The 25511-nt window shown below is 38.8% G+C and overlaps 1 protein-coding gene across 5 annotated transcripts in view; it reads right to left on the reverse strand.

Moving 5' to 3' along the window:
- LOC101747129 (protein sickie) overlaps window positions 1-25511 on the reverse strand; it is a 209959-nt gene that overhangs the window by 53133 nt on the left and 131315 nt on the right. For 3 of the 5 annotated variants that reach the window (XM_062672477.1, XM_021349549.3, XM_038015827.2), the window contains 9 exons: window positions 18508-18607; window positions 16492-18264; window positions 5534-5714; window positions 4830-4964; window positions 4265-4321; window positions 3999-4167; window positions 2450-2542; window positions 1844-1988; window positions 34-147 (listed from right to left, as the gene is read on the reverse strand). In XM_062672477.1, the coding sequence (XP_062528461.1) occupies window positions 34-147; window positions 1844-1988; window positions 2450-2542; window positions 3999-4167; window positions 4265-4321; window positions 4830-4964; window positions 5534-5714; window positions 16492-18264; window positions 18508-18607 (2767 nt within the window). The other 2 variants (XM_062672478.1, XM_021349551.3) reach the window with 2 other exon arrangements.

Here is a 25511-nt window from a genome sequence, read left to right on the forward strand (position 1 = left end):
TTTACAATAGACAAATATTGGCAAATTGTGTACCTGTGTCTCAGCCACGGTGCGTATGGTATCCCATAATCTGATTTAACTTCGGAGTAGGTTTGAGTGTCCGAAAGGCTTCCATCACTAATCTTCATCCCGCCTCTCGGAGGAATCCTAACGAACAAATTATCCGATAATTTATATGTTAACAACAAATGTCAATGTTGCAATATTTAACAAAAAAATACATTTCATACTATTGAAAACCAACTATAATATTAATGTAAAAATTACAGGAACTAAAAAATTTTATATTGCTTATTGCAACCTTTCTATTAATTTTGACAACACGATAGTCGAATGCCATAAGATAGTTCAATCACTCTTACAATCTGAACACTGCACTGAGGTATAAAGTATATTAAGCCACTAAACGCTTATTTTACACGGACTTGAATTTTCCCACGTAACGGCTATCGTAAGTTTAACATCTGTAACGATAACAATATTTGCTTACTTGTTACGACGCATGTTAAAGAATCCAGAGCCAAATAAACTGTTTACATAATATAATGTACTGGAGATCTTGAAACAATTCGATGATGTCAGTAAATTATTAATTGCTAAGGCGCTGGCACTACACAGAAGACTTGATTAAAATGATGTTTGCACGACGTTTTGTTTTTGTTTCATTCACTAATTTAAACGATTCCATAAACTTTATATGTTCGTCTGTGCATTGTCATGTTCTTTATGTTAATTTGCGGTGCGCAGCAATTGTCAACTATTAATAAATTTTAGCACTAAAATTAAGAAATATAAATTAAAGATATACAGTACGCATTGGAAACCTCGGATATAATACATAGATATGTAAAAAAAAGGTTGTAAACCGTAATAACGATTTAAATATGATTACAGCTCGCCAAAACCGAAGAAGTTTCGGTTAGGAATATTGCTTAATTATTAATATAAATAATATGTAGTAGAAATAAATAAATGATGTTAATGAAGGATATATCAGGCAAGCTTTAATGTGCTTATTTATTGTAGCGTAGTGTATTAAGCTTCTGCGTGGTCTTGTTTCGAATGAACAAGTCTGAAGCTTAATTATGTAATTGTTTCAGCCAATTAGTCAATAAAACTAACGCCAGAGCTACGTCTGGAAAATGTTTACATGAGTCTTATTTTAACACTTAGTTGTCTTAAAATTTCTTTGAGTCTATTTATTTAACAGCGATAAATTGCATATTGTTTTATTTACACTTGTTGTAGTTAGGGTAAGTAAATGTTTCATGATCGTCATATTATTTCATAATATAGCGCAATCTATTATGACTGCTTTTATTTTGTTATACACGCAAAACGGGTATGTAATTCTCATTAAGTTAACTTTAAGACAATAAAGTTAACTGACAGAGCCAAAGAGTCCATCATTCCGCTAAGAATGTATTTGTTTTGTGATGTTAGTTTTGACACAATAAAAGGTTCAAGATAAAATTTTGCCGAAGCTGTTACTTTTTGTTCGAGTGTTTTTTTCAACAAATCAGCGGGCGGAACCTCTTTTTTTCCGAGTTTTATTCAAACGTTTTCTAAATTAACAGTCAAGAGATGGCGTTAGCTGTCCTTTTGTGTTCAATTTGCCACCAACAGATAGCGTTACCTGCATTTCGTTTTATGTTACGTCAAAATCGGTTATTTTTTGTGACAATACTTTTAAGTCTCAATCGATTAATAAACTTTTTCAGATAATATATAGTTACTATAGTGCAGTTCTTGTAAATTACTACGATGTTATTACTACGTGACTCGAACACAAAAAAGTTAAAATTATGAATTCGTTTGTTACTGATATTTCGATATCACTTACCTATGATGGTGGAATAGAGCGGCGAATTCATGTGTTCCAGGCTTCGGTAGACTCTGCGAACCGAGCAACCGTTCTCGTACTGATGCCGAGAGTTGCGCAGCCGCAGTCCCGCCCAGTGAGTAAGACTTGGGACCGATACCATTTTCTGTAAATAACATCGGTACTTTATACTAATATATACTAGTCTATACTAACCTATACTAATCTATACTAATATATGAATCTACAGTGGTTTTTACGGATGTTCCGTTATAACTACTGAACCATGCATCCGATTGACTTGAATCTTGGTACCCATGTAGAAAATACATGTACTTAATGGATAAGCTAATATTTATATGAGTGTTGGACTACCTACACCAGTTGCGGGGGCGTTAATGATAAGAATCTTTGTGGGGGTGAGAAATAATAATGTTAATTTTAAATGTCTAGCGAAGCGGACGGGTACAGCGAGTTTGTTTATTAAACTCCAATACTAAACCAGCTGACAGACATATTATTGAGAACATTTTCTTGGTACTATTTAAAAACGAATTATTTTCAAAGTCAAAACCCTTACAACCTCAACTGTACAGCCACGTTATTAAACATATGGAAAGCACTTACTATGAATTTGTAAGTCTTGCGTGCATGTCTGCGTTCCTCCTGATACCTTGACTTTTGTTCTAGGAACCGCGGAAACTTGAGCCGTACGACCACCTAAATGAAAAAAAAAAAAAACGAACAAATAATTTGAGGATAATAATAAAAAATAGGCAATACTTACTTTTCTTTTTAAATCAAAATGATAGTATTAATTATTCATTTCATTTAATTCTAACGATCTACGTTGTTCTATTTTACTTGAACAAATGACATACTGTAGATATACAACGCGTTACAAAATACCTCGTAGAGAATATAATTAATTATCAAAGCCAAAAATTTTTTCAACCCCAGTAAGCTATCATGTCAGGGAACCAGATTATTGAACAGAAAGGCCTACGTACCTATTTTACCTAATAATAATTGTTTACTTCAAAATATTTTGTATCTCAGGAATGTGGACAAGATAGGATCATAATAACAAATAACATTATTATTTTTGCAACGTTTAGGTCTAAACCTTCATCAGGCATCATAATATGAATTCCATCCATTTGATAAATTAGTTAATTATTATTTTTGATTTTAGAAATAAAGTAAACACGACACGTAAAAATTGTTATTGCGTGACACCGGTTAGCCTACTATCTAAGTATAGGAATTAACTAATTTATCAATTTTGTTAATCTGTATTAATTTATGATGACTAAGGCAGCTGTGCAGTGTAGGTTAGTGATTGTTGGAATTCATATTATGATGCCTGATGAAGGTCTAATAAAAGACCGAAACGTTGCAAAAATAATAATGTAATTTGTTATTATGATCCTATCTTTTCCACATTCCTGAGATACAAAATATTTTATTAATAATTATGGACGATAATATTGATAATAATAATTGTTTACTTTAATAGTTTTATTTTTCATTCATAAATGTTTGATACCTCAATACAAGGATGTTATTATACTCAAGTACTGGTTTAAAACAATTTTATTTTTATTGCCTAGATGTGTAGGTGTGTAAATGTGTAAGTTGGAAAAAAAATATGTTGTCCTTTTCAAATCTTCTAATCGATATCCTAAGCTGTTTCGAGTAGAAATGTAAGTACATTCTGCATAGTTTATTCTTATACTGAAATAGGGTTGTGGCACATCAGTGAAAATAATAATTTTTATTTTTATTTTTTTGAGGTGTGTTGTTACTACGGTTTAAATTAAATATTGTGAATGAATTCGTTTAACCTCCTTACGGCTTTACGGGTAGTTTTGTAACACCCTGTAGTATATCATTTCAATCGATCAGCAATACTGGTGGTAGGACCTCTTGTGAGTCCGCACGGGTAGGTACCACCACCCTACCAATTTCTGCCGTGAAGCAGTAATGTGTTCCGGGTTGAAGGGTGGGGCAGCCGTTGTAACTATACTTGAGACCTTAGAACTTATATCTCAAGGTGGGTGGCGCATTTGGCGTAACCACTTAACACCAGGTGGGCTGTGAGCTCGTCCACCCATCTAAGCAATAACAAGAAAAAATATATTAGCCAAAAATATGATTAGAATAAAGCGCTCACTATGTCCGTGTTGGGGTGGTGGGCCGTTGGGTTGCGGTGTGGTCTGCTGCTGGACTCCATTCTGCCTCTTCACGTATCCAAAGCTCTGAGGAGTCTTCCCTTTGCCCGACGAACAGCTGCCGTTCCCTGCCGCACTGGACGGTCTGGACCCTCCGCTCGGCGAATGGAGCTAAAATTTTTTGGTAGGCGGGTAGCAAAATCGGTAAATATATATTTTACTAATTTTTTTTTGTATCGCACACTACAGCTACCCTGTCTAGTCCTACCTGCGAGCCGGCTCTCGATGAATGTTGACTAGAAGGACTCGAAGACGAGGCGGCGTACTGAAACATAAAAAAAAAATAGATTTATAATCAATGCAATAACATTAATGGTAAATTAAATATAATTTAAAAAATTATTTATGGAAAAATGCCGTGGAGAAATTCTGCTCTTATTATTATTATTTTTTTTATTGCCCTTGTAGGCAAAAGAGCATACGGCCCGCCTGATGGTGAGCGGTTACCGTCGCCCATGGATTTCAGCAATGCCAGGAGCAGAACCAAGCCGCTGCCTACCGCTTAATACTCTCCACAAGCCTCGTTTGAAGAAGGATATGTCATAGTGCTCGAGAAACACCGTGGAGGGGAGCTCATTCCATATTATTATTATCCATTATCCACTCGGCCTATTTCTGACGCGAAGCACTAATGCGTTTCGATTTGAGCAGTCGGACAACTATAATCTAGCTTATGTCTCAAGAATAGGTACCACATAACGCGAGGTTGTAAAATCATCGCATCTACAGAAATTTTAAAGAAATAACGTTAAAATAAAACTGTAAAAACAAACCTGTGGGTGAGGCGCAATGCCAAGTTGTTGGGCTGCTGTTAGCTTTTCTCTTTTGTGGTGTTGAGGCGAGTGGTGACCGGTACGCCTCTCACCTTTACGCCCATGAGATGGACTCGGAGGAGTCGGTGGTTGATTCTATGAATTACGAAATATAATATAATATAACATATACAATAAAATAATAATGGTGGTAGGACGTCTTCTGAGTCCGCACGGGTAGATACCACCACCCTGCCTATTTCTGCCGTGAAGCAGTAATGCGTTTCGGCTAATAAATAAAATATATATACATGATAATAATAATAATATATAATTATAGGCATTAAATGTAATAAAACAATTTTAAATCTAAAGAGTAGAAATCAGAAACAATAGAATCATCGTTATCGATCCAGTGAGTTATTAGAAAACAATCTTAGAAGACGAACCATGAATTTGTAACTCACTCTTTACACTTTATATTGTATTTACAAACAGATTATTCAATTACGAAAAAACGTCAAAAAAGCACGAGCATAGCAAATAAGATAAGTTTTACCTTTAAGATATTTTAGATACTTATTAGCTAGTTCATAGCTAATTTCATCATTATCATAGTTTTTAGTAGAAGTATTAGTACTAGTACTAGTAGTAACAGTATCATTCATTCCCGGTACTGGACGTTATCCAATAAATAAATAAAAAAGTAATTGTTGACCACGTACCAATTGCGGAGCTCCAACGCCAGGCGAGTCAGTGTATTTCTTCCACGTAGTGTCTTGCCGTGGTACAGAAGGCTGACGCTCCGTTTGCTGACCACAGTCGGCCTTGCTTCGCGTACGACCCACCACTCTGTACACCACGCCACTTCCACTCTCCATGCCTCTATTGCGACCACCGCTTCGCCTGAGAACGTGAACAGCATATTCATTAATTGCCTTTTTTTCCTACCTATGCTGATAGCCTTGAGAGGCTATTTCAGCTTCGCCCTAACATGTAGGTGTGCTCACGGGGCTCAAACCGGAGTGTTGCTAACACTGGCCCTAGCAAGAGAAGTGCTTCGCAGAATCTACTACCGGATCGGAAACGCGACCCACTGCGAAGATCCGGCGAGAAACTCAGTGGGCTGTGTCTGTGGGTTAATTCGCTCCTCGAGCCCTTCGTCGCAAGCGACGGGTTCGACGAGAACGGTGACCGGTGCTTGTGGTACCTAAAAGCACCGTTAATGGATCGGGAGGATCCGTAATGACATGAAACTGCCTACATGTAGTTTGTAGTTTGAAAACCGGAAATATTTCTTTATACTATATATATTAAATGTTATTTTTTTATACTTTTATTTACGGAGTTCAATTAGGAGTTTGCGAAATGAAAATATCAACAATAAATACCTTTTCTGTGACAACTAACGAGTTCAAAAAGTAAAATTAGGGTCTTTCCAACCCCTCATCGGACTTAGTCATGCGTTAACAAGCAGCAAAAGTTTCTTTTGAAAAACAATAGTTCAAATACATAAATGACATAAACTCCTTCACTAAGACGTATATTGAAAAATATTGAGAAGAAAACATTTTTTAATTGTACAAAGTCAATACATGACACAAATAATATTAAAATATGGTATTAGTTTAAACATGTGGCGGGTCATTGACATTAGCTACTTAGCTGAAGCTTGAAGAATGCTAAGTAATTGCTATTTTTACTCGGCCGTAAGCTGTTTCTATTTTTCTGCACATACCGTAAACACTCTGAACGCTTTATTTGTTTGTATTCGACTCACAGTACATTTTACGCCCATATTTTGTAAATATTTATTTATGAAGCGATTTCTAAATATTATTCTGGACAGTTTGTGATTGTGATGAACTGCTTTTTTAAGTTCAAGGATTTTTTTAGGACATCTATTTGAATCTTCTGGTGTTAAGTGATTACCGGAGCCCATAGACATCTATAACGTAAATGCCACCACATACCTTGAGATATGACTTCTAAGGTCTCAGTATAGTTATAACAGCTGCCCCAACCTTCAAACCGATACGCATTACTGCTTTCCGGCTGAAATAGGCATGGTGGTGGTAGGTACCAACCTACCCGTGCGAACTCACAAGAGGTCCTACCACCAGTAAATATGGGCAGATCCGCTTTATTTAGACTGTCTGTAAAATACGTACGTGTTCTTTTGGGCTTTCCGTGCTCACATTATCGTAGGTACATGTAAATTCTGAATCGTCAGTTACCCTCGCCTTATTTTGTACACGCCATCAAATTGATAAGTCAACAGAAGTATGTATGTCAGTATCGCACGTGCACCATAAATTCAAAATGTCATGATAAATGAGTAGAACCCTCAGACATAGCCCACTGAGTTTCTCGCCGGATCTTCTCATCATCATCATCATCATCATCAACAGCCCACAGTCATCCACTGCTGGACATAGGCCTCTCCCAATCCACACCACTGAGCCCGGTCTGCGGCTCTCCTCATCCACTTCTTGCCGGCCACCGTGCGGAGGTCATCGCACCACCTAGCCAAGGGGCGTCCCATGTTACGTCTTCCGCTGCGCGGTCTCCACTCGAGAACCCGTCTGCTCCAGCGATCGTCAGTCCTATGGCATATATGGCCAGCCCACTGCCACTTCAGCTTGCTGACTCTTTGAGCTATGTCGATGACTTTAGTTCTCTGTCGAATAATCTCATTCCGGATTTTATCCTTCAGAGAAACTTCTTCTCAATGGGTCGCGTTTTGGATCCAGCGGTAGATTTTGCGAAGCACTGCTCTTGCTAGGGCTAGTGTTAGCAAATTATCTCAAGTTGAGCCTCATGAGTTCACCTACCCGTCCGGGCGTAACTGGCATAAGCCCTCGAGGTTACCAGCATACGTAAAAAAATGTGAGTAGTTATCATTTAGAGTGCTTGCCAGATAGAAAATAACTTCAGGTTATCTCTAGAGATTACATATGAACGTGAACAAGTATGCTTTGTGTACGACAGGCGGTAGGCGGTAGGCAGCGGCTTGGCTCTGCCCTTGGCATTGCTGAAGTCCATAGGCGACGGTAACCACTCACCATCAGGTGGGCCGTATGCTCGTCTGCCTACAAAGGCAATAAAAAAAAAAAAAAAAAAAACCACATCATAAGAGGTTGGATATAGGATGTTGTAGGTTCTGTCTGAACAAAAGCATTCAATTGATGACTGTCACGCACGCTTCAATGTTAGGACGACACAACCCCACAATATTACGACCTAGATCACCAAAGTCATCACACGCAAAAGTCTAATGGACTAGTCGACTTTTAGGCTTCAAACGTTTACTAGCTTTATTGTAAATTTTACTTATAAAAAAATGTATTTAATATTAATTCAAAATTTAAAAACATTTCATAGCTATTTCGTAGTATTAATCTAATGCATTGCTGATATGCTGATAATATTAACATGATAAGTAACGCCTGCGGTTAATTAAATTCTTATTGCAATCAGTTGAACTCAATGAAGCTACTGTATTGAATAGTATTGATCTAATGGGTTAGTAGATGCAGATAATATTGACGTAATAAGTAACGCCTGCGGTTAATTAAATTCTTATTGCAATCAGTTGAACTCAATGAAGCTACTGTATTGAAAGCGGCTTTATTTATTTTTAGCTTTCGAAGAGTTGTATGTAGTCGATATTCGTTACGGGCTAATAAACTGTTATAAAATACATAGAATCGATGTATAAGTATAAAAAAAAAACAACCTTTGATACTATTGCGTTTATAATAATGAATGAAATGTGTATATTATATTATAAATCGAAATAAAGCCGTCTATTTACGAATAAAATATTTAATATTAGTTTTGTTACGCTGAAACTGGTGGTTTAATATTTAATGTAAACTATCCAAGCCCCGCCCACTTTAGTTGCCGATCTTTGATTTGACTTTATTCCGATCGCTGATCTCCCGCTAGGCTACTATAAAGATTTTTTGAAAATTTTATTGAAATTTATCTTGTTCAAAACATTTTATTCTATCTAAGTATTCGCTGGTAGCCTAAGAGACTACTGCAGCTACACCTAAACGGGTAGGTGAGCTCACGGGCTCAGCCTGAGAGAATTTGATAACACTAGCCCTAGCAAGACTTAGAGCAGTGCTTCGCAGAATCTACCGGTCATCGTCCTCGTCGAACCCGTTGCTTGCGACAAAGGGCTCGACAAGTAAATTAACCCTCAGCCACAGCTCACTGAGTTTCTCGGCGGATCTTCTCAGTGGGTCGACTTTCCGATGCGGTGGTAGATTCTGCGAAGCACGGCTCTTGCTAGGGTTCGTGTTAGCAACAACGTCAGGTTTGAGCCCCGTGAGCTCACCTATTAGTTAAGGTTACGCTGAAATAGCCTCTCAAGGCTCTCAGCTAGGTAGGAAACAAAAAAAAATAAAAAAGAATCTACCAGCGGATTGGAATCGCGACCCACTGAGAAAATCGAGCGTGAAACTCAGTGGGCGCAAACACACTCTTTATGTATGTATTTATAGATAAATATGGAGTTAGTTGTAATAATTTATATGCTACTCTTCAGTATAAATGCAAAATTGGTATATTACAACAAAACGTAGTATTTGTAGTATTATAATCAACATAACACAAAGAATTCTCATTTGAACCCCGCTTAACTGATCAAAACAACGAAATCAATACTAAGTTATTAAATTGTAAAATTATTTGTGCACTCATCATTTTAAACCGTCTTATATAAATTAATTATAAACTTTAACCGTTAATATTCAGCTTACCATTCCTAAATCCTGAAACGTGAAGAAACAGAACAACAAAAACAGTTACCTACTTTACGAGGAAAAAAGCATTAAAACTTTTAGCTTACAATTTCCCAGTTCCGTTTTTACTTCGCTCCCTAAATTGCGTTCTCGCCAGAAACGTTTCTTCAGTGCGGATGTAAATGAAAGGGTCTCTGAAACTGTGCAACTTGTGGACGGGTTAGGTAAACTTGCAATTCAGTTCAGATGCACTAGAAGCTCTGTGTTTATAAATACGAGGGATTCCATTTCTAAAGCCACACACCAAGGCTTTTATGGGTCACAATCGTAAAATATACACAAGCTATCAATGAATAGTCCCTTTGTTTTGGACGATTTTATTTATCAGAGTTTTTTTAAAGTGGAGACTGTAATAATGTATTAAGGCAATATTTTAGGCCAATATTGGAAATGTAATTTTTTGATGTGAAAATTTATTTATCAAAGTTACAAAATTTATACTGTAATTTAAAATCTAAGCCAAACTGAAAGGTGACAAATAGATCTACATCTATAGGATTAGTTTACGAGAGAATGAGACATTTCTGATAATAATTCAAAAGGTTTCACTAACATATATTTCGCGTGTTCACATTTTTTTTACTTGTTATGCATTTGGGGGTCGCTTGTGAGGAGTGGAAACTTTGTAGAATTGTGGAGAGTTATTGGTGGTTACTATTGTATTTTAGACAAGGTTTCAGAAATAGCACGACTGAATGAAGCACGCGAGTCATTAAAAAATGCTTGTAGAATGTCGCAACGAATACATACTCTGGATGACGAAACATCATTTGCTCAATGCGTAAGAAATTTAATTGTGATAATTTTGTTTACTGGAATGAAACCGCGAAAGTAAAGCTAGTATTGTGTTCGCTAAGTACCGTGCTGTATTCTCAAGGCCGACGATGAATAACGAGGTAACTTTTCAAGCTGTTCGCTGGGCTTGTGACTTGGCATTACGCCGCAAAGTACCTTTCATTTACTTTACGGAATGGCTATTTGCCAGGTTTTATATATCGTAGAATGACTGCAGCGTTAATGGTGCAGAGGAAAACTGTTCAATTTTGCTTTTCAAAGAGGCAAAATCGTTTGGTATAATTAATGATTAAATTTGTAAAAACTGAGACAGAGAACTGGTGTCTTAAGATGGGTGTCGGCATTGACGTGGTTATTGTCTGTGGGCTCCAGTGTCCATTTAACTCCAGGTGAATATTTCTGTCGTGAAGCAGTAATGCGTTTCGGCTTGAAGGGTGGGGCAGCCGCTGTAACTATACTGAGATCTTAGAACTCATATCTCAAGGTGGGTGGCGCATTTACGTTGTGAATGTCTATGGGTTCCAGTGATCACTTAACACCAGGTGGGCTGTGAGCTCGTCCACCAATATAAGCAATAAAAAAAAATGGTGGGCCGTGAGTCAACCAATTTTAGAATATAAAAAAGCACCTGAACCACTATCTATATAGTCACCGTCGCTTTTGGGCTTCACTAATGCTAGGATACAGTGGCCTAAAGCCTCTGCATAGCGCTATTCGGTCAAAACGAAAACTAAACAAAACTGTACAACAAAACAAATTACGAGATGGATACATATTGCATCGACCCCCCACCTAGCAGGACAGCGGGTAAGATGAATGTTTTGAATAACATTAATTGTTTTACGTAGCAATGATACTGTTTCACAATTAAAAACATTGGTACCAGGAACGCTTCACAATTTTTTTTGCTTGAATCATTTTATATCCAAACTTTATAATATGGTAATTAAGTTTATTCTATTATTACTGTAAGTTATTATAACAGTTTACACACATTTAAGGGTATAACAAATAGCTTACGATATGGGGTTCTACGAATATGTCTTATTTATTTTTAAGCATTTATTTTTCAAGACTTTTGTTTCAAGCTTACAATTTGTCTTCAGAATTAGTTTGTTCTATAACGGCCACTTCACTTTGCAAAACGGAATGCGTATTAGCATCATGGCGCGTAGGATAACAGCTCTTACCCGAACGGTCTGGCATTACCTAAATCTGTAAATTTTGAGAGATCTATTTTATTAAAATCTGATAATAAACGTAATTGCTTGCGAGCCAGTAAGATGCCTAATTGTTCAGAATAAAATATTACCCGTCAGGATACAGAACCACTACTGTCTATATTTTAATCGGTCATCTACTACGCATGGTATCTATATATTAATACGTGAAGCAAAAACTTTGTATCCCTTTTTACGAAAATTGCGCGGACGGTGGAGTATGAAATTTTCCACACTTATAAAGAATATACAGAAGAAGTGCACAATGCTAATATTTTTTTAAAAGAATGCATAAAAGATACATTAAATCAATAAAGAAAACATTACACACACTACATACCATGTATTTGACGCACACACGCATGCATACTATTTATTGTCAAACTTTTGTTCTTGTTGTCAAATTGAGAATAGATTAAATATTGTTTGTCTTTGTTAATATTATATTTTTTATAGTGTAGTCTTGGCGAAATTGTGATTATAGAAGTATAAAATACAATCATAATAGTGTACAAACTTACAATTCCAATTAATTATAGTCGAATTTCGACTACTGCGGGACCTCTAGTATTCAATTATTCAGCAAATCAAGTAAATTCAATTCTTAATGCATTCTCGAATGATTCTAATCCATTCTATCAAAAGCAGCCTGACTTAATTTGGATATAAAAATTACATACACTTTATTCAACTTCAATTATATGTTACTATTACGCAGTTTTAAGATAATGCAAATCCCAATGTCTATAAGAGAACATATTTTCCTAGATAGGCGCAGAAAGAACATAAAGTTAAAATTCCAACCATGGTACTTGGCCCCTTGAGAAACATTACAGTCTTACATTTTACCCTCGGCAGGTGTAATTTCGGAGACACAATAAGGTACTCCGAGGTGTATTAATCTGCATTCCTATCGTTGCCCCCCTGCAGCCATTTGGTGTCTAAATGAAAACTGACGCCCGAAGTCGCGCACTAATGATGACGGATGTCCTGAAAGAAACGTCTCCCATCTCGCCTATCATTATCTACGACGTTCATAACACGAACTGAGCAGTTAGTTCTGTTTTGTTGCTTTTTAAACCATGAATGCGTGCTTTGTTATTAGATTGTTTCCATTAAAATGCGACAATATTTAATTTGACTGTGCAATGATTATCCAAATAGTTTCATTTCAAGTTTTCAGTCTACTTTTTAACTTTGACGATTAGTTATTTCTTGTGAACTTTTTTTCAATTTATCTTCCCACTATCCATTGAGTAGGGTGAAGATTTTTAGATGCTTGATTGATTGGGCCCTGTCGAAATTTTACTACTTGCTATCCATGAATAGCATTTTACTCTCTTCGAGCTGAACAAAGTTTTACCGAAGCTGTTACATTATTTTCGTTAGTCTTTTAGAAGGATGATTTTTATTTTCATTTCCGGGAAATTTGGTTTTTTTTTTCCATAGAAAGCATACATTTATTATGCTTCATTAAAATCTCTTAATATTTGGAAAATTAGAGAAACGACGGACTTTACTCATTAAAATTTCATTTACCAAACAGGCGGGATGCGCACATTCTCCTAGCAATATCCACACATGGGAATAAAAGTTACAAATTCTGCCGGCATTACTTTTGTGGAACAATGGAATAGTTTTTATTTGGTTTGCAGGAGTTCAACGGGAATATGAAACAAAAGCTCATTATTATTAGTTTTTGTAGCCCCTCGAATTCTTATTTTTAATAACTTTTGTTTAGTTTTAGTTTCTGTCATGAACTAACTGTAGTTCATTACGTTTTAAACGGAAAAATTGGATTAGTCGGAATATTTTTCCGTTTAACTTGCCTAAGAAATAAAAGTCTTATTAAAGAAGATTGTGACTTCATTATGAACAACGCTAAACTAAACTGCACAACGCAGCGAACCTATTAATATGTAATGTAAATTTTAACCCAGATCTCCATTCAACAGCGTCTTCAATCAATGCAAGCAATAAGCAATCAAATTGTATTGATCGAAAACGTATACAAATTGGCCACTCAAATGTATAAAGAGTACGATGAATCATGTACAAGGCAACCCTCGAGCCGGCGCCATCGATTGCATGTTCATTTTTATTAGCACCTAAACAACTAAACATAGGGATGTGAATTATACAAACAAAAACAATTTGCCGATATAGTTGTTTTTTTTCTTGTTCTTAACTTAATAAATTTTAAGTTCCATAATAATTAATTGATTGCATGTTCATTTTTATTAGCAACTAAACAACTAAACATAGGGTTGTGAATTTTATACAAACAGAAACAATTTGCCGATATAGTTGTTTTTTTTTTCTTGTTCTTAACTCAATAAATTTTAAGTTTCCTTAATAATTAATTGATTGCTTTAATCAGTAATATAGTTATAATTAAACATTTTTTTTAAATTACTCACGTTACTGCAGATAATATGTTTTCTCAGTTTTAATTAGACACCAAATCATGAAAATGAACGAACTTCACCGACTTCTGCTTGCATATGTAAGCCCGAAACTATTTATTATTTTAAAAATTAGATGCCCAGAATAATATTTAGAGTTTAACATGACATTCTTCTTTAGAAGTCTAAAAGAGCGATGTTCGAGTACAATACGATGATATTTGCACGGAATGGTAACCACATGTCTTTAAGTAACAAACGTTGATGTGCTGACAGCCAGATGTTGGCAAGGTTATTGCCTCCTGGACAATCAGAGACAATCTCATAACATTCGGTTTAATTGGAGGCGATAATTAAAAAAATATATGTCGTCTTACCAACTTCATCCTCGCCATCTCCGTCAGTGCAAGATTTTTTTAAACTCGAGTTTACCTTCTTCTACGTTTATTAACTATAAAGCACCGTAAGCTTACAATGTCCTACGCGAGAAGCAAAGACACATAGCAAGGCAACACTATTCCTTATATTTATTACATTACAGTTCGCGTAATTATTTTCAGCTTTTGAAAATTGTGCAAATTAATTTCAATCCGCGGAATGTGTATTCCCGCTCACCCCGTTATCAAGCGACAGAAGGCACAACACACATGGTCCACTACATCGCCTAATATACACATAATAACTAACACCGGTTATATTTAATTGAAGCTCAATACGAGCGCGTTCGTTTACAAAATCCTTTGTTAGAGTCTGTCCACATCCACAGAGCCAGCTGTGATCGGCGTGCTCGGTTCAAGGAGCGCGTCTGCTCTCGAAACGATCGATGCCGGCAACAGATTTACATTTTCCGTCGAGGAAATCGGAAAGTTTGTCACGTGCGTTTGCGAGCGCGGGCGGCGAAAACGACGCGCCCGCACGCCGTCAGAGCGCGGCGCCTAATGCCGCCCGCCCTGCCTTGCCGCGACCTCGCGAAACCCGCACCCACCGAGCCTATGCCGCCTTTGCCTACACAAACTTAATACAGACAATACGCTCTCTTATTTTCTAAATTATTATATCGCTACGAAATTTAAATAAGCAAAATCTAGTGAGGCAGCCTTTTTACTTTAAGCATCTAATCGAACGAACGCGATCGATTGTCAATATTTATAGAAAAACAACCGAAGTACGTTATTGTAATTGTTGTGATAAAATACCAAAAGTCATCTTTTCTGCACTCAGTATCGACCTTTATACAAATATGTTTAAGGTTCTGATTGGAACGACTTTGTTGGGGGTGGTTAGGGTTGTGAAGGCAGGCCAACGGGGTGCGCGAGACGCGCGCGGCGTGTCGTACTAATATCGATTTGGTCACCCGCCCTCTCCCCTACTATTGCGACAGTGTGAGTGCGCCGTGCGAGACCTCGTCGGGATATTGTCGACATTCGACAGGAAGCGGTGTCCGAATATTAACAAACGCTTTGTGCATTGTAACGGATGAATGAGATGACGAAGTCTATGCTTCAGGACTTTCTAAGGCCATAGCTATTTCTCTAAAGGCTTTGTGCTCTGTAGACAATCGAAAAAAAACTCACACGCAAGAAGTATAAGGTGCACATTATCACAAATTATCAATATGTGACCAATATGTGAAGAATATTAACAAAAATCAAAAAATTCATATTTTTGTAATAGATGCAACATATTTCCCCCTGTTATCCCTGGTACTCAAATATTCTTTGGGATTATTCATCACGACTTTATTGATTTAATTAAGAATTTGAAATGGTTGTCGATAAAAAATAATTTAAATAAAAAACGACATTTGATTAGAAAATGGTTTGGTTACGACAGATAAAATTGCATTTTCACTTAGGATTACGAGGGCAAGCCAACCAACCACTTGTGGCTTGGGTGACTACTAAGCTATATTACGGAAAAAGGGATTTTCTTCTACGCTATACGTTTTGTATTAAAAAGGAAGGTACTGCGTAATTACTAAAAAATAATCGAAAGTCGCACGTAATGCATCAAAAATTTTAACAAACTTTATCTGGTACCGCTATTATTTTCTACATAGCATGCTCTTTAAGTTTCATTAAATATTTTTTCTAATAACTTCGGTACCCTATTCGGTAACCTATTTGTGATTACGATTTATTAAATTTGATTCATAATTTAAAAATATTTTACAATTACAATTATATTCCTTTATACATATTATTATTATAAACGATAGATAGATGAAGAAATAACTAAATATGTTTGGAAAGAAAAGGTATAATCGTGGACGCCTCACAGTAAGCCCCTAAAAGCGCAATCATTACCGGCTCAATCCCATCACGGCAATGAATCTCACGCCCTGAGGGAGCGTTTTAATTTGAGTTTTACTGCGGCTCAACAAGAGCAAGCCTGTTATTTATTAAGGTACAATAAGGTGTTTCTCTTTAATTGAATTTATGACACTCACCTTTCGTCCAGTTGTTGCAATTGTGAAGGCTGCTGATAGTTCATGCGCCGCCCGTACAGTGATGCTCCACCTTCTGACATATATCCGTCCATTATATCGTTGCTTCGACCACAGTCCATTTCTCCAGCATTGATCCTTCGCAAGCAATCTCCATCCGACATATATCCGGAAGCAATTTCGAGATCACAATAATCAGGATTTGAAAACCCTGGTCCATAATTTAAGCGTTCACGTAATCCGACGTTCTCGCGCCCGAAATTGGCTTTCACAGTATTAGCATGATGAGGATATCCGGGAATGTTTTTCTGAGCTAATCCTGATGTTCGCATAGGAAGAGTCAAGTGACTATTATAGCCGCGTAGCAAAGGTCTCATGGGCAAAACATTCATCATAGGATTTTCATCATCTCCTAAGGAATTATCACGACAATGCGAGGGTGTGCTGGATCTACTTTCATTATCAAGCCTCTTATTTATTTCAGTCAGCGTTTGATTTGGATCGTAATTTTGTTTTGTATCAGATTTACCAAAATGTCGTCTTTGAGCAGCTTCTTTTTCGGATATTTCAGCTTCATTTATAACGTCGTTTATGTACGTAGTATTCATGTCTATTCTTTTATTAGTGTGTACGTTATGAGTTACAGTTTTAGACATTTCAGATCCTGATTCACTCGAAGGTCGATATATAACACTACTACTGTCACTGGAGTTTGAATGCTGTCCCGTTGTACTATGCGTGGAATTAGAATGCGAGCTTTCAGACATTTGCGAAGTATTATTCTGGTTAGTAGAATTAACCACGGGCATAGGCGATACTGCTAATGTCTGTTTTTGCATAGTATCCTTTGCTACACAAGTTGGCTCTCTATTGAATGGAAGGGCACTTACATTATTAGTAGAATTTAAACTAGAATTACTTTGTATCGGACTTAGTTGACTATTTGTACTTTTATTTAAAATATGTCTGTCATCTTTAGATATTTTAAAGGTTCCTTTTACTGCAGCTGTAGGTTTAGGAATACCGGTTTGATTTGGCATTCCGGCGTTTATTCCGGCGCAAGCTTGAACTTGATTTGGTGGAGTTTTTTGATGGATAGAATTTTCAAATCCTCTGGGATCGTGTGGATTTTCAGTTCTTGATTCACTGAGTTTCATTTGACTACCAGATAATTTGACCATCTTTGAATCCGCTTTCGTTTTTGAACACCGAACTTGATCGTCAATTTGATTTAATTTATTATTGCTTACAGATTTTGGTGCAGCTAATTTAGATTCTTTATCTCGTGCAGGGAGTTTAGGGCTATTTCTTGTCTTTTCATTATTACTTGTTTTACTATTGCTTTTGGTTAGATTTAAGGACGAATCTTTTGGAGATTTAGAACTAACTAATTTAGATTTAACATTCTTTCCTGTTTTATCTTTTGACAGTGTATCATTCTGCTGTCTTATTGTTTTAGGACCGATTAGATGAGATGATTTGATATGTGTATTAGGAGTATTCGAAGACTCATTCAGGCTTAAACTAGAATCGGATCTCTCGCTCTTTGCTGACGAGAAACCACTCGAGGAACTTGTACGTTTAGAAACGGCACTACTTTTGTTGTTCTGTTTTTCTGCACTAATTTTGTCTTTGTTGAAAAGTTTTAGCTTATCAAGCATAGACTGTTTTGTGGGAGTACCATTATGGCTGGCTTGAGTCTGATGAGTTGATGCTTGTGTTATTGTCGAGGGTATTTTACTCCCGGGTGCAAGAAGTGATGAGTTAGGACGAGATCTGCAAAGATAAAATTAATTAATAAATGTATTTGTTCAATTTAGACAGTTTTTTTTTTAAATTAGATATACTTGATCTTTTTTATATGAAAATGATTCAGTAAGACGTCAAAAACAAATAAAAAATGTATCACGAAAATTTAGTTTAAGCTTTTCTAATTTAAAATTTATTTGCCATAAATTTAAATCTTTTTCAATATTTTAATTATAATCATTGACGTGTGATTTCTTATTAAATGCTCACCCAGATGAAGAAGTTGGAACTCGCGGTATAAAACTGACTGCTCCTTGCCCAAGAGGACTTGTAGAACGACTCGAGCTGGCTGATAAACCAGTCTTGCTACCTGCAACATTTTTTCATTATAAATGGCTTTATCTAATATTTTACTTATAATACATACATATTTCAAAACCATTGTTATTCACGTAAAACATGCCTTGTTACTATATCGTTATGATGCACTTATGAATTAGTTTTTTGTCTTATAATTGTAACGTAAATATAACTCAATGAGCAATAAAAAAGAGTATTCGGAGTAGGAGTTTATAATTAACACTTTCTCTTTTAGATATTGAAATTTTTATACATTTTATATATCAGAAAATAATGATAAAATAATTAGGGGTATTCTCAAGGTTAACCAACATTCGTCGTTAAAAGCAAACAGTCACTAGATAAGGGTGAACTTTTATCAAAAACCGGCACGGGTGGTCGGCGTTGCGCCCGCGACACACTAATGATCAACCGAACAGAATCGTGAACAACTACAACGTATGACCAGCTCATTAAGACATTTGTAACCCTTCCAGATACAAACTGGCGAATCCATATATAGGGAACGTTATTCATTTCGATGGCTCTTGTTCAACTGGTTCTTTATATCGATCGTCGCTAAACAAAATTATAATTCGTGATGTCATATCATTGCTTTTACAATTTAAATGTATGCGTGTGCGTAAAGCGCCCTAAACACGGACGTTAATTATTCAATACTTGGCCTAGAGTCATTTTTCAGCGTTTCTAATTCGTGAATTCCTTACGTCAATTTAAATCAAAGTAGGGGTATTATTTTGAAACGTCACTTTTCTCCAGGATTTTCCCCTGTTATACTACGACCAAAAACTTACATATATTATGTAGAATAGGGACCGCAGCCCATAAAATAAAACTTACACTGTTCCAAAATCTTCTGTTATAATAATAATTAAAAATTAATAAAACGTTTATTGCACCTTGCCCATTTTTTACCGGCTTCGCCATCTCTCTTTTTTCTGTCTGTCATTCATTCCCTTTTCCCTTTCTTTCCGTGTTCTCTCACTCACAATTTAACGTTCTGTTCCACACTCTTTACATAAGTTCCGTTCTTACTAATCCTACATATATAAAACCAGAACAGAAGCATTTAGATCTCGAGTGCTAAGATACGAAATTTAACTAAGAATCGTGTAAGCAATCTATATCCCGCACTCGCAGTAGTTCAGGCCAATAACCATTATATCAACAAATTTTCATGGCGAAGACGTATATAACGCACTCCAAAAAAAATCGCCGGAAATCTCACCTATATTTAAAACACTTTCAAAGCCTTTTTTTGTGAAAGTTACTACTAATCAACAGTGATTAATCGCGTTACTTATTACGTTTTATTTATAATATAAATTAATTAATTTCGATATTTTTTTGTGTACATCTATTTCTAAATATAAATCTAATATCTTGCGTATGGTAACAATTAATTTAACTCCTACATAGTTTGATAAAAGGAAGTGCTCCTAACAAGTAATGTGCAAAACATCATTGTCAATCAAGAAAGCCCGGCCGCATCCGTCCTTTATCCAGACCGAGACAATCCATCACTTTATTACCACAGTAACTACATACATATAAAACTGACCACTATGTAATTGATACCCACACATATGCTCAATAAACGCATCTCTACAAAATGAAGTTTCCCATTGGAATACTTAACAAAATTCAATTAAGATTGAAATAATTATTGTTTACGGTTTATTTTTTTTAGTTCTCGAAGCATCCGATTAGTCAAAAGCAAAGTGAAATTTTATATCAAAACATACCAGTTGAAAAATTCACGGACACTAAAAAGTAAATTAGAACACGCACCCAAAAGCTCCGGTCGGTCTAAAAAGTGCTTATTTATTCGGCTAATAGGAGCACCATAACTAATTACATCAATTAACACGAAACAAGTTCAAACAAACGGGATGAGCTCTCGCTCCGAGCATTCCCATTCAACTGAAGATGCATCTGCATACACACCGACGAACTATCGCTTCAATGATATCACTCCGTCCCAATAAGTCTTGAGATAAGCTCGTGAGAATCATAACAAATCGGACGACAAGAATTTTATTTGCCAGTGTCCTAGATTGATCGTGATATAAATTGTATTTCGGCCTATTTAAAAAACGTGGTTGCGACTATCTGTCTCCAGAATACTTCTTACTGCTTAATACTTCTTTCATAATCCACCAGCTTTTTCCATTAATAGCCAATAATTAAATAATCAGTAATTTATTTATAGGTTTAAAGTATGAACTACCACTTAATTTCTGTTTGTTGACTGACTTACAAGTCCACAATCTAAATGACTAACAAAACATGTCTGATCCCGAGATAACGTTTACTTTGACACATGTGTCGCAACATGTTCGTGAACGGTTACATAACTCAGATGGGCATTCGACTAGATGGGTAGACGTGTTCACTGTCCACCTAGACTTAAGTGGCTACTGCAACTCACTTTGCGACATGAGGTCGATGTCACTACTGTATTTTATAATACATGTCCCATCCATCAAATCGAAATGCCTGAAAATTGTATGGCTTAAAGCGTTGTCTAATCTCAAAGTTACATAAAACACAGTATTTTAGTTACTTAGATCAAACACGATAAGATAATATCAAAATTAAATATCTAAATTTTAGAAAATATGTTTGTCATGACCTGTATGAAATTTCGAAAACGATTGTTTTTTATTTAACTTAAGAGATAAATTATATATAGAAATAAATTTTATATAGAGATTATACACAGAGATAAATTATATTTAAATTAAGAGAATTATTATAAATTAAGTAATAAATTAAGATATAAGTACCCCTAAATAAAACTTTGGCGACAAATTTATGTTACTACTTTCTTTTATCAGTAAGATTAAATTTAATCGAAGATTTAAAGACAAAAGGTACTAAATGTAAATGCTACATTAACGTTATTTTGTATTGCTAAAAAGTATTTCTTTAATTTGTATCTTAATCTTAATGAGAAGTTAATGTATATTGCAATTTCCACTAAGGCGTCAGACAAGATGAGATGGAACACAGCACTGTTTTTTTTTTTTTTTTTTTTTTTTTTTTTTTCCCTACCTATGCTGATAGCCTTGAGAGGCTATTTCAGCTTCACCCTAACGTTAGTAGGTGAGCTCGCGGGGCTCAACCGGAGAGTTGCTAACACTGACCCTAGCAAGAGCAGTGCTTCGCAGAATCTACCACCGGATCGGAAACGCGACCCACTGAGAAGATCCGGCGAGAAACTCAGTGGGCTGTGTCTATGGGTTAGTTCGCTCGTCGAGCCCTTCGTCGCAAGCGACGGGTTCGACGAGGACGGTGACCGGTGCTTGTGGTGCCTAAAAGCACCGTTAATGGATCAGGAGGATCCGTAATGACGTGCTTTGGGCGACGTCGACGGTTTACCATTCGGTCTACTGGGTCGGGTATGTAATTTCCAGCGGCTACGATGAGAGGGTTCTCATGTCGTGCCGCCTTCTCAAAATGGCGCAGCGATGCCGACTGTAGATACTTACTAACAGAGTCGAGCTCCAGGTCGTCGTGGAGATCCACATTCCTAAGGAACCAAGGCGCTCCGACGGCTATCCTGCAGAATCGTGATTGAATAACCTGAAGGGATTTCAAGTGGGTGCGGGCTGCGTGAGCGAACACTACGCTTGCATACGTCATGACGGGGCGTATACAAGTTTTGTAGAGAGTTACCTTATTACGGAGGGACAGCTTGCTTCGACAACAAAGCATTGGATGGAGTCGTCCTAGAATAAACGCGGCGCGGTCGCGTACCGTTTTTATATGGGGACGGAATGTCATCCCTCTGTCGAGGGTGACGCCTAGATATTTGACCTTCGAGACCCACGGAATGGGCTGGCCAAAGAGAGTGATGGGACTAACGGCGGAGGTGTTTGCGCGCCTACTACGGAGTGGGATGCTCGAAGTGATGTTCGGAGGGCGACCCCTTTTGAAGAGCACCGCTGCGCTTTTCGTGGGGTTGATGTCTATTCGCCACTTCCGGAACCACTGTCCCAGGGTGGCTACTGCGATCTGGAGTCGCCGATGAAGCAGCGACATCTTCCTACACGAGTAGTAGATAGCCGTGTCATCGGCGAAGAGCGCTAGATGGGTCTCCGGAGACCGGGGTATATCATTGATATACAAACTAAATAATAACGGTGAGAGCGCGGAGCCTTGCGGGACTCCGGCGGTCAGTTGACGGGGACGAGAACGAGTTCCCTCTACTCGATATCGAAACGAACGGTTCGACAAGAAGTCTCGTATGATGAGCACGAGTCTGTCTGGCACTCCCATGTTGTATAGTTTATAAATTAAACCGTTGTGCCAGACTTTGTCGAACGCCTTCGCGATGTCGAAGAAGAGGGCGCCGGTCGGGATTTGTTTACGCCTATTTAGTCCTATCAGAATGTGCTCCGTGAGGCGGTGCACTTGTTGTACGCACGAGTGTTTTGAGCGGAATCCGAACTGTTCGTCTATGAGAATTTTGTTCGCGGTAACAAAATCCCAGAGGCGTTTCCTAAGGAGCCGTTCGTAAATTTTTCCTATCGTCGAGAGGAGACTAATCGGACGGTAACTAGAAGTTTCGTTTGTCGGTTTGCCCGGCTTATGTATACCGATAACGTCCGCTTCTTTCCACACCGCGGGAAAGATGCAGTGCGTCATAGCGGCATTTAAAATTGTAGCCAACATTGCTATCAGTTGGACTGGCAAGAGTTTAAGCGCGCGGTTGTGGATGCCGTCGGAGCCGGGTGCCTTCCTAGGTTGTAGGTTGTGGATCGCGTCTCTAACTTCGTCAGTGGTAATGGGGGGTAACGCGTCCGAGGGCGGCAGGGAAGCTCTGCGCTCGACCTCCCTGTCGACTAACTCGGTGTGTTCGGGGTCCGCGTGTTGAGTGCTGGTGGTGCACTGCTCTTGCAGTGCATCGGCCAGCAGCTCAGCCTTGTCATCGTCATCGAATGCCGGTGGTTGGCCTGAAGGGCGTACGAGGGGAGGCATAGTAGCGGTAGTTTCGGATTTGAGAGTCCTAGCTAGTCGCCAGTATGCTTGGTGGGAGGGCGCGAGTTGTTCTAAATAACTATGCCAATTATCGTTACGCGCGTCGCTTAAGCGGGAGTGGACTTCGCGTTGTAGACGACGCATCCGAATCCGGTTTGAATGCGTGGGAAGACGATCGTAGGCCCGGATTGCCGCGTTCCTAACTCTTAAGAGATTCCTAAGATCGGGGGACAGTCTGATGCGGTGGAAGCTGTCCTCCACATCGACTTCTTTAGAAGATCTAATGATCGCGGAAGATATGTGATCGGTAATGATGTTTATGGATTCGACGGTGTCCTCGGGGGATAGATTCGAATCCGGGCCGTAAGGGAGGATTGGCGGAGCGGTGTCGGCTAGGCACGTGCCCAGCTTATTCCAATCCACCATGGTCCTCGTAACAGTGACTGGGTTGTGGGGGCGACCGAGCTGCATAACGACAGGTCGGTGGTCTGAGTCGAGCTCTGACATTGCTTCAATGGAACGCAAGCGCAGAGTTACGTTCCTAAGCAATGCCAGGTCTATAGTGCTCGGACGGAGCGCGATGTTATACGGATAACATGTTGGAGTTGGGGGACCGACTATTTCAAAGGTGAGGTCGTCTATAAACGCGTCGAGACGCCTACCGTTAACGTTAGTACGATGGCAGTTCCACCTAGTGTGGTGGCAATTTAAATCGCCTGCCAGGATGACGGAGTCTCCCATGCCGAACAGTGACTCGATGTCACTGCTCAGAAGGGGCTTGTCCGGGGGGAGATAAACGGATGCGATGACGATCGGCTGGTGTCCCGTCAGCGAGATACGGCACACTGACGCCTCGATATGTGAGAGCGAGGGAGTATCGAGAGGGACAACGTGCAGGGCCCGCCTATAGTAAATGGCAGTCCCGCCTTTGGAGGCGGTGAGTCTGTCATTCCTAACCATGACGTAATTCGCGACTTTCGGGTCGCGACGCGAGGGCTTCAGACAGGTTTCCTGCACTAATAGAATATCTACAAGATTATCGCGGAGGAATTCGAAAATTTGATCGCGTTGCCGCGCGAGTCCGTTAGCATTGTAGAATGCTAACGTAAGGGAATACGGCTTTTCTCTACCTTTTTGCGCCATTGATTACCGGTAAAGATTTTATAACGTACGCGAAACGGACTCATAAACGTCCATGTGATCGAACGCGGCCGCGAGCCGCTGTTCGGGGGTTGTCGACCTACGGATAGCGTCAGCGAACGATCGCAGACGGTCGAAGTTCACCGCGGTGACGAAGTCGCGCACGAGCGCGAAGTCGTTGGCGGCAGAGGGTTGCGGGGGACGGAACGCGGGCGCGGGGCGAGGTGCGGGCAGGGGCTGAGGCGCGGGGCGTGTCGCGAGCGGGGGCGGGGGTGCGGTTTGCGTTCCCGCCTTCGTATACGGCAGCGGCTTTTTCCACGCTGAAACCGTGGGAACTGCAGCCGGCACGAAGGCAGGTTTCGGCACTGAGGGTGCCGAAGTCTTTGGGCCGACGGTTCGCGGAGCTGGGAGGGTTGAACGCTTGCGCGGAGCCCTAGGACATCCACGGTAGTTCGCGGGGTGCCCTTGCTTAAGGCATAGGACACAGCTTGGGGGTTCGGTCGCGGTTTCCCTAACACGCGAGCAATCTAGTGTGGCGTGGTCGCCGAGGCACTTTACGCAGCGGGGGCGCGCGTGGCAATTACGAGCCGAGTGGCCGTAAAGCTGACATCTGTAGCACTGCCCGGGAGTGCCACGCTTGTGGGGGGCTTCGATTGAGATCCCGGATAGGCCGCAAATTGTCGTGAGGCATGCGATCTTCTTTTTGGCCTCCGGGGTGGGTTCTAACGCCACGAGTATCATATTATAGGGCTGTTTGCCCCGCCCGCTGTGCATCCGGTGCACACTAA

Source organism: Bombyx mori, chromosome 15 (assembly GCF_030269925.1).
Source record: "Bombyx mori chromosome 15, ASM3026992v2".
In the NCBI taxonomy this organism is placed as follows: domain Eukaryota; kingdom Metazoa; phylum Arthropoda; class Insecta; order Lepidoptera; family Bombycidae; genus Bombyx; species Bombyx mori.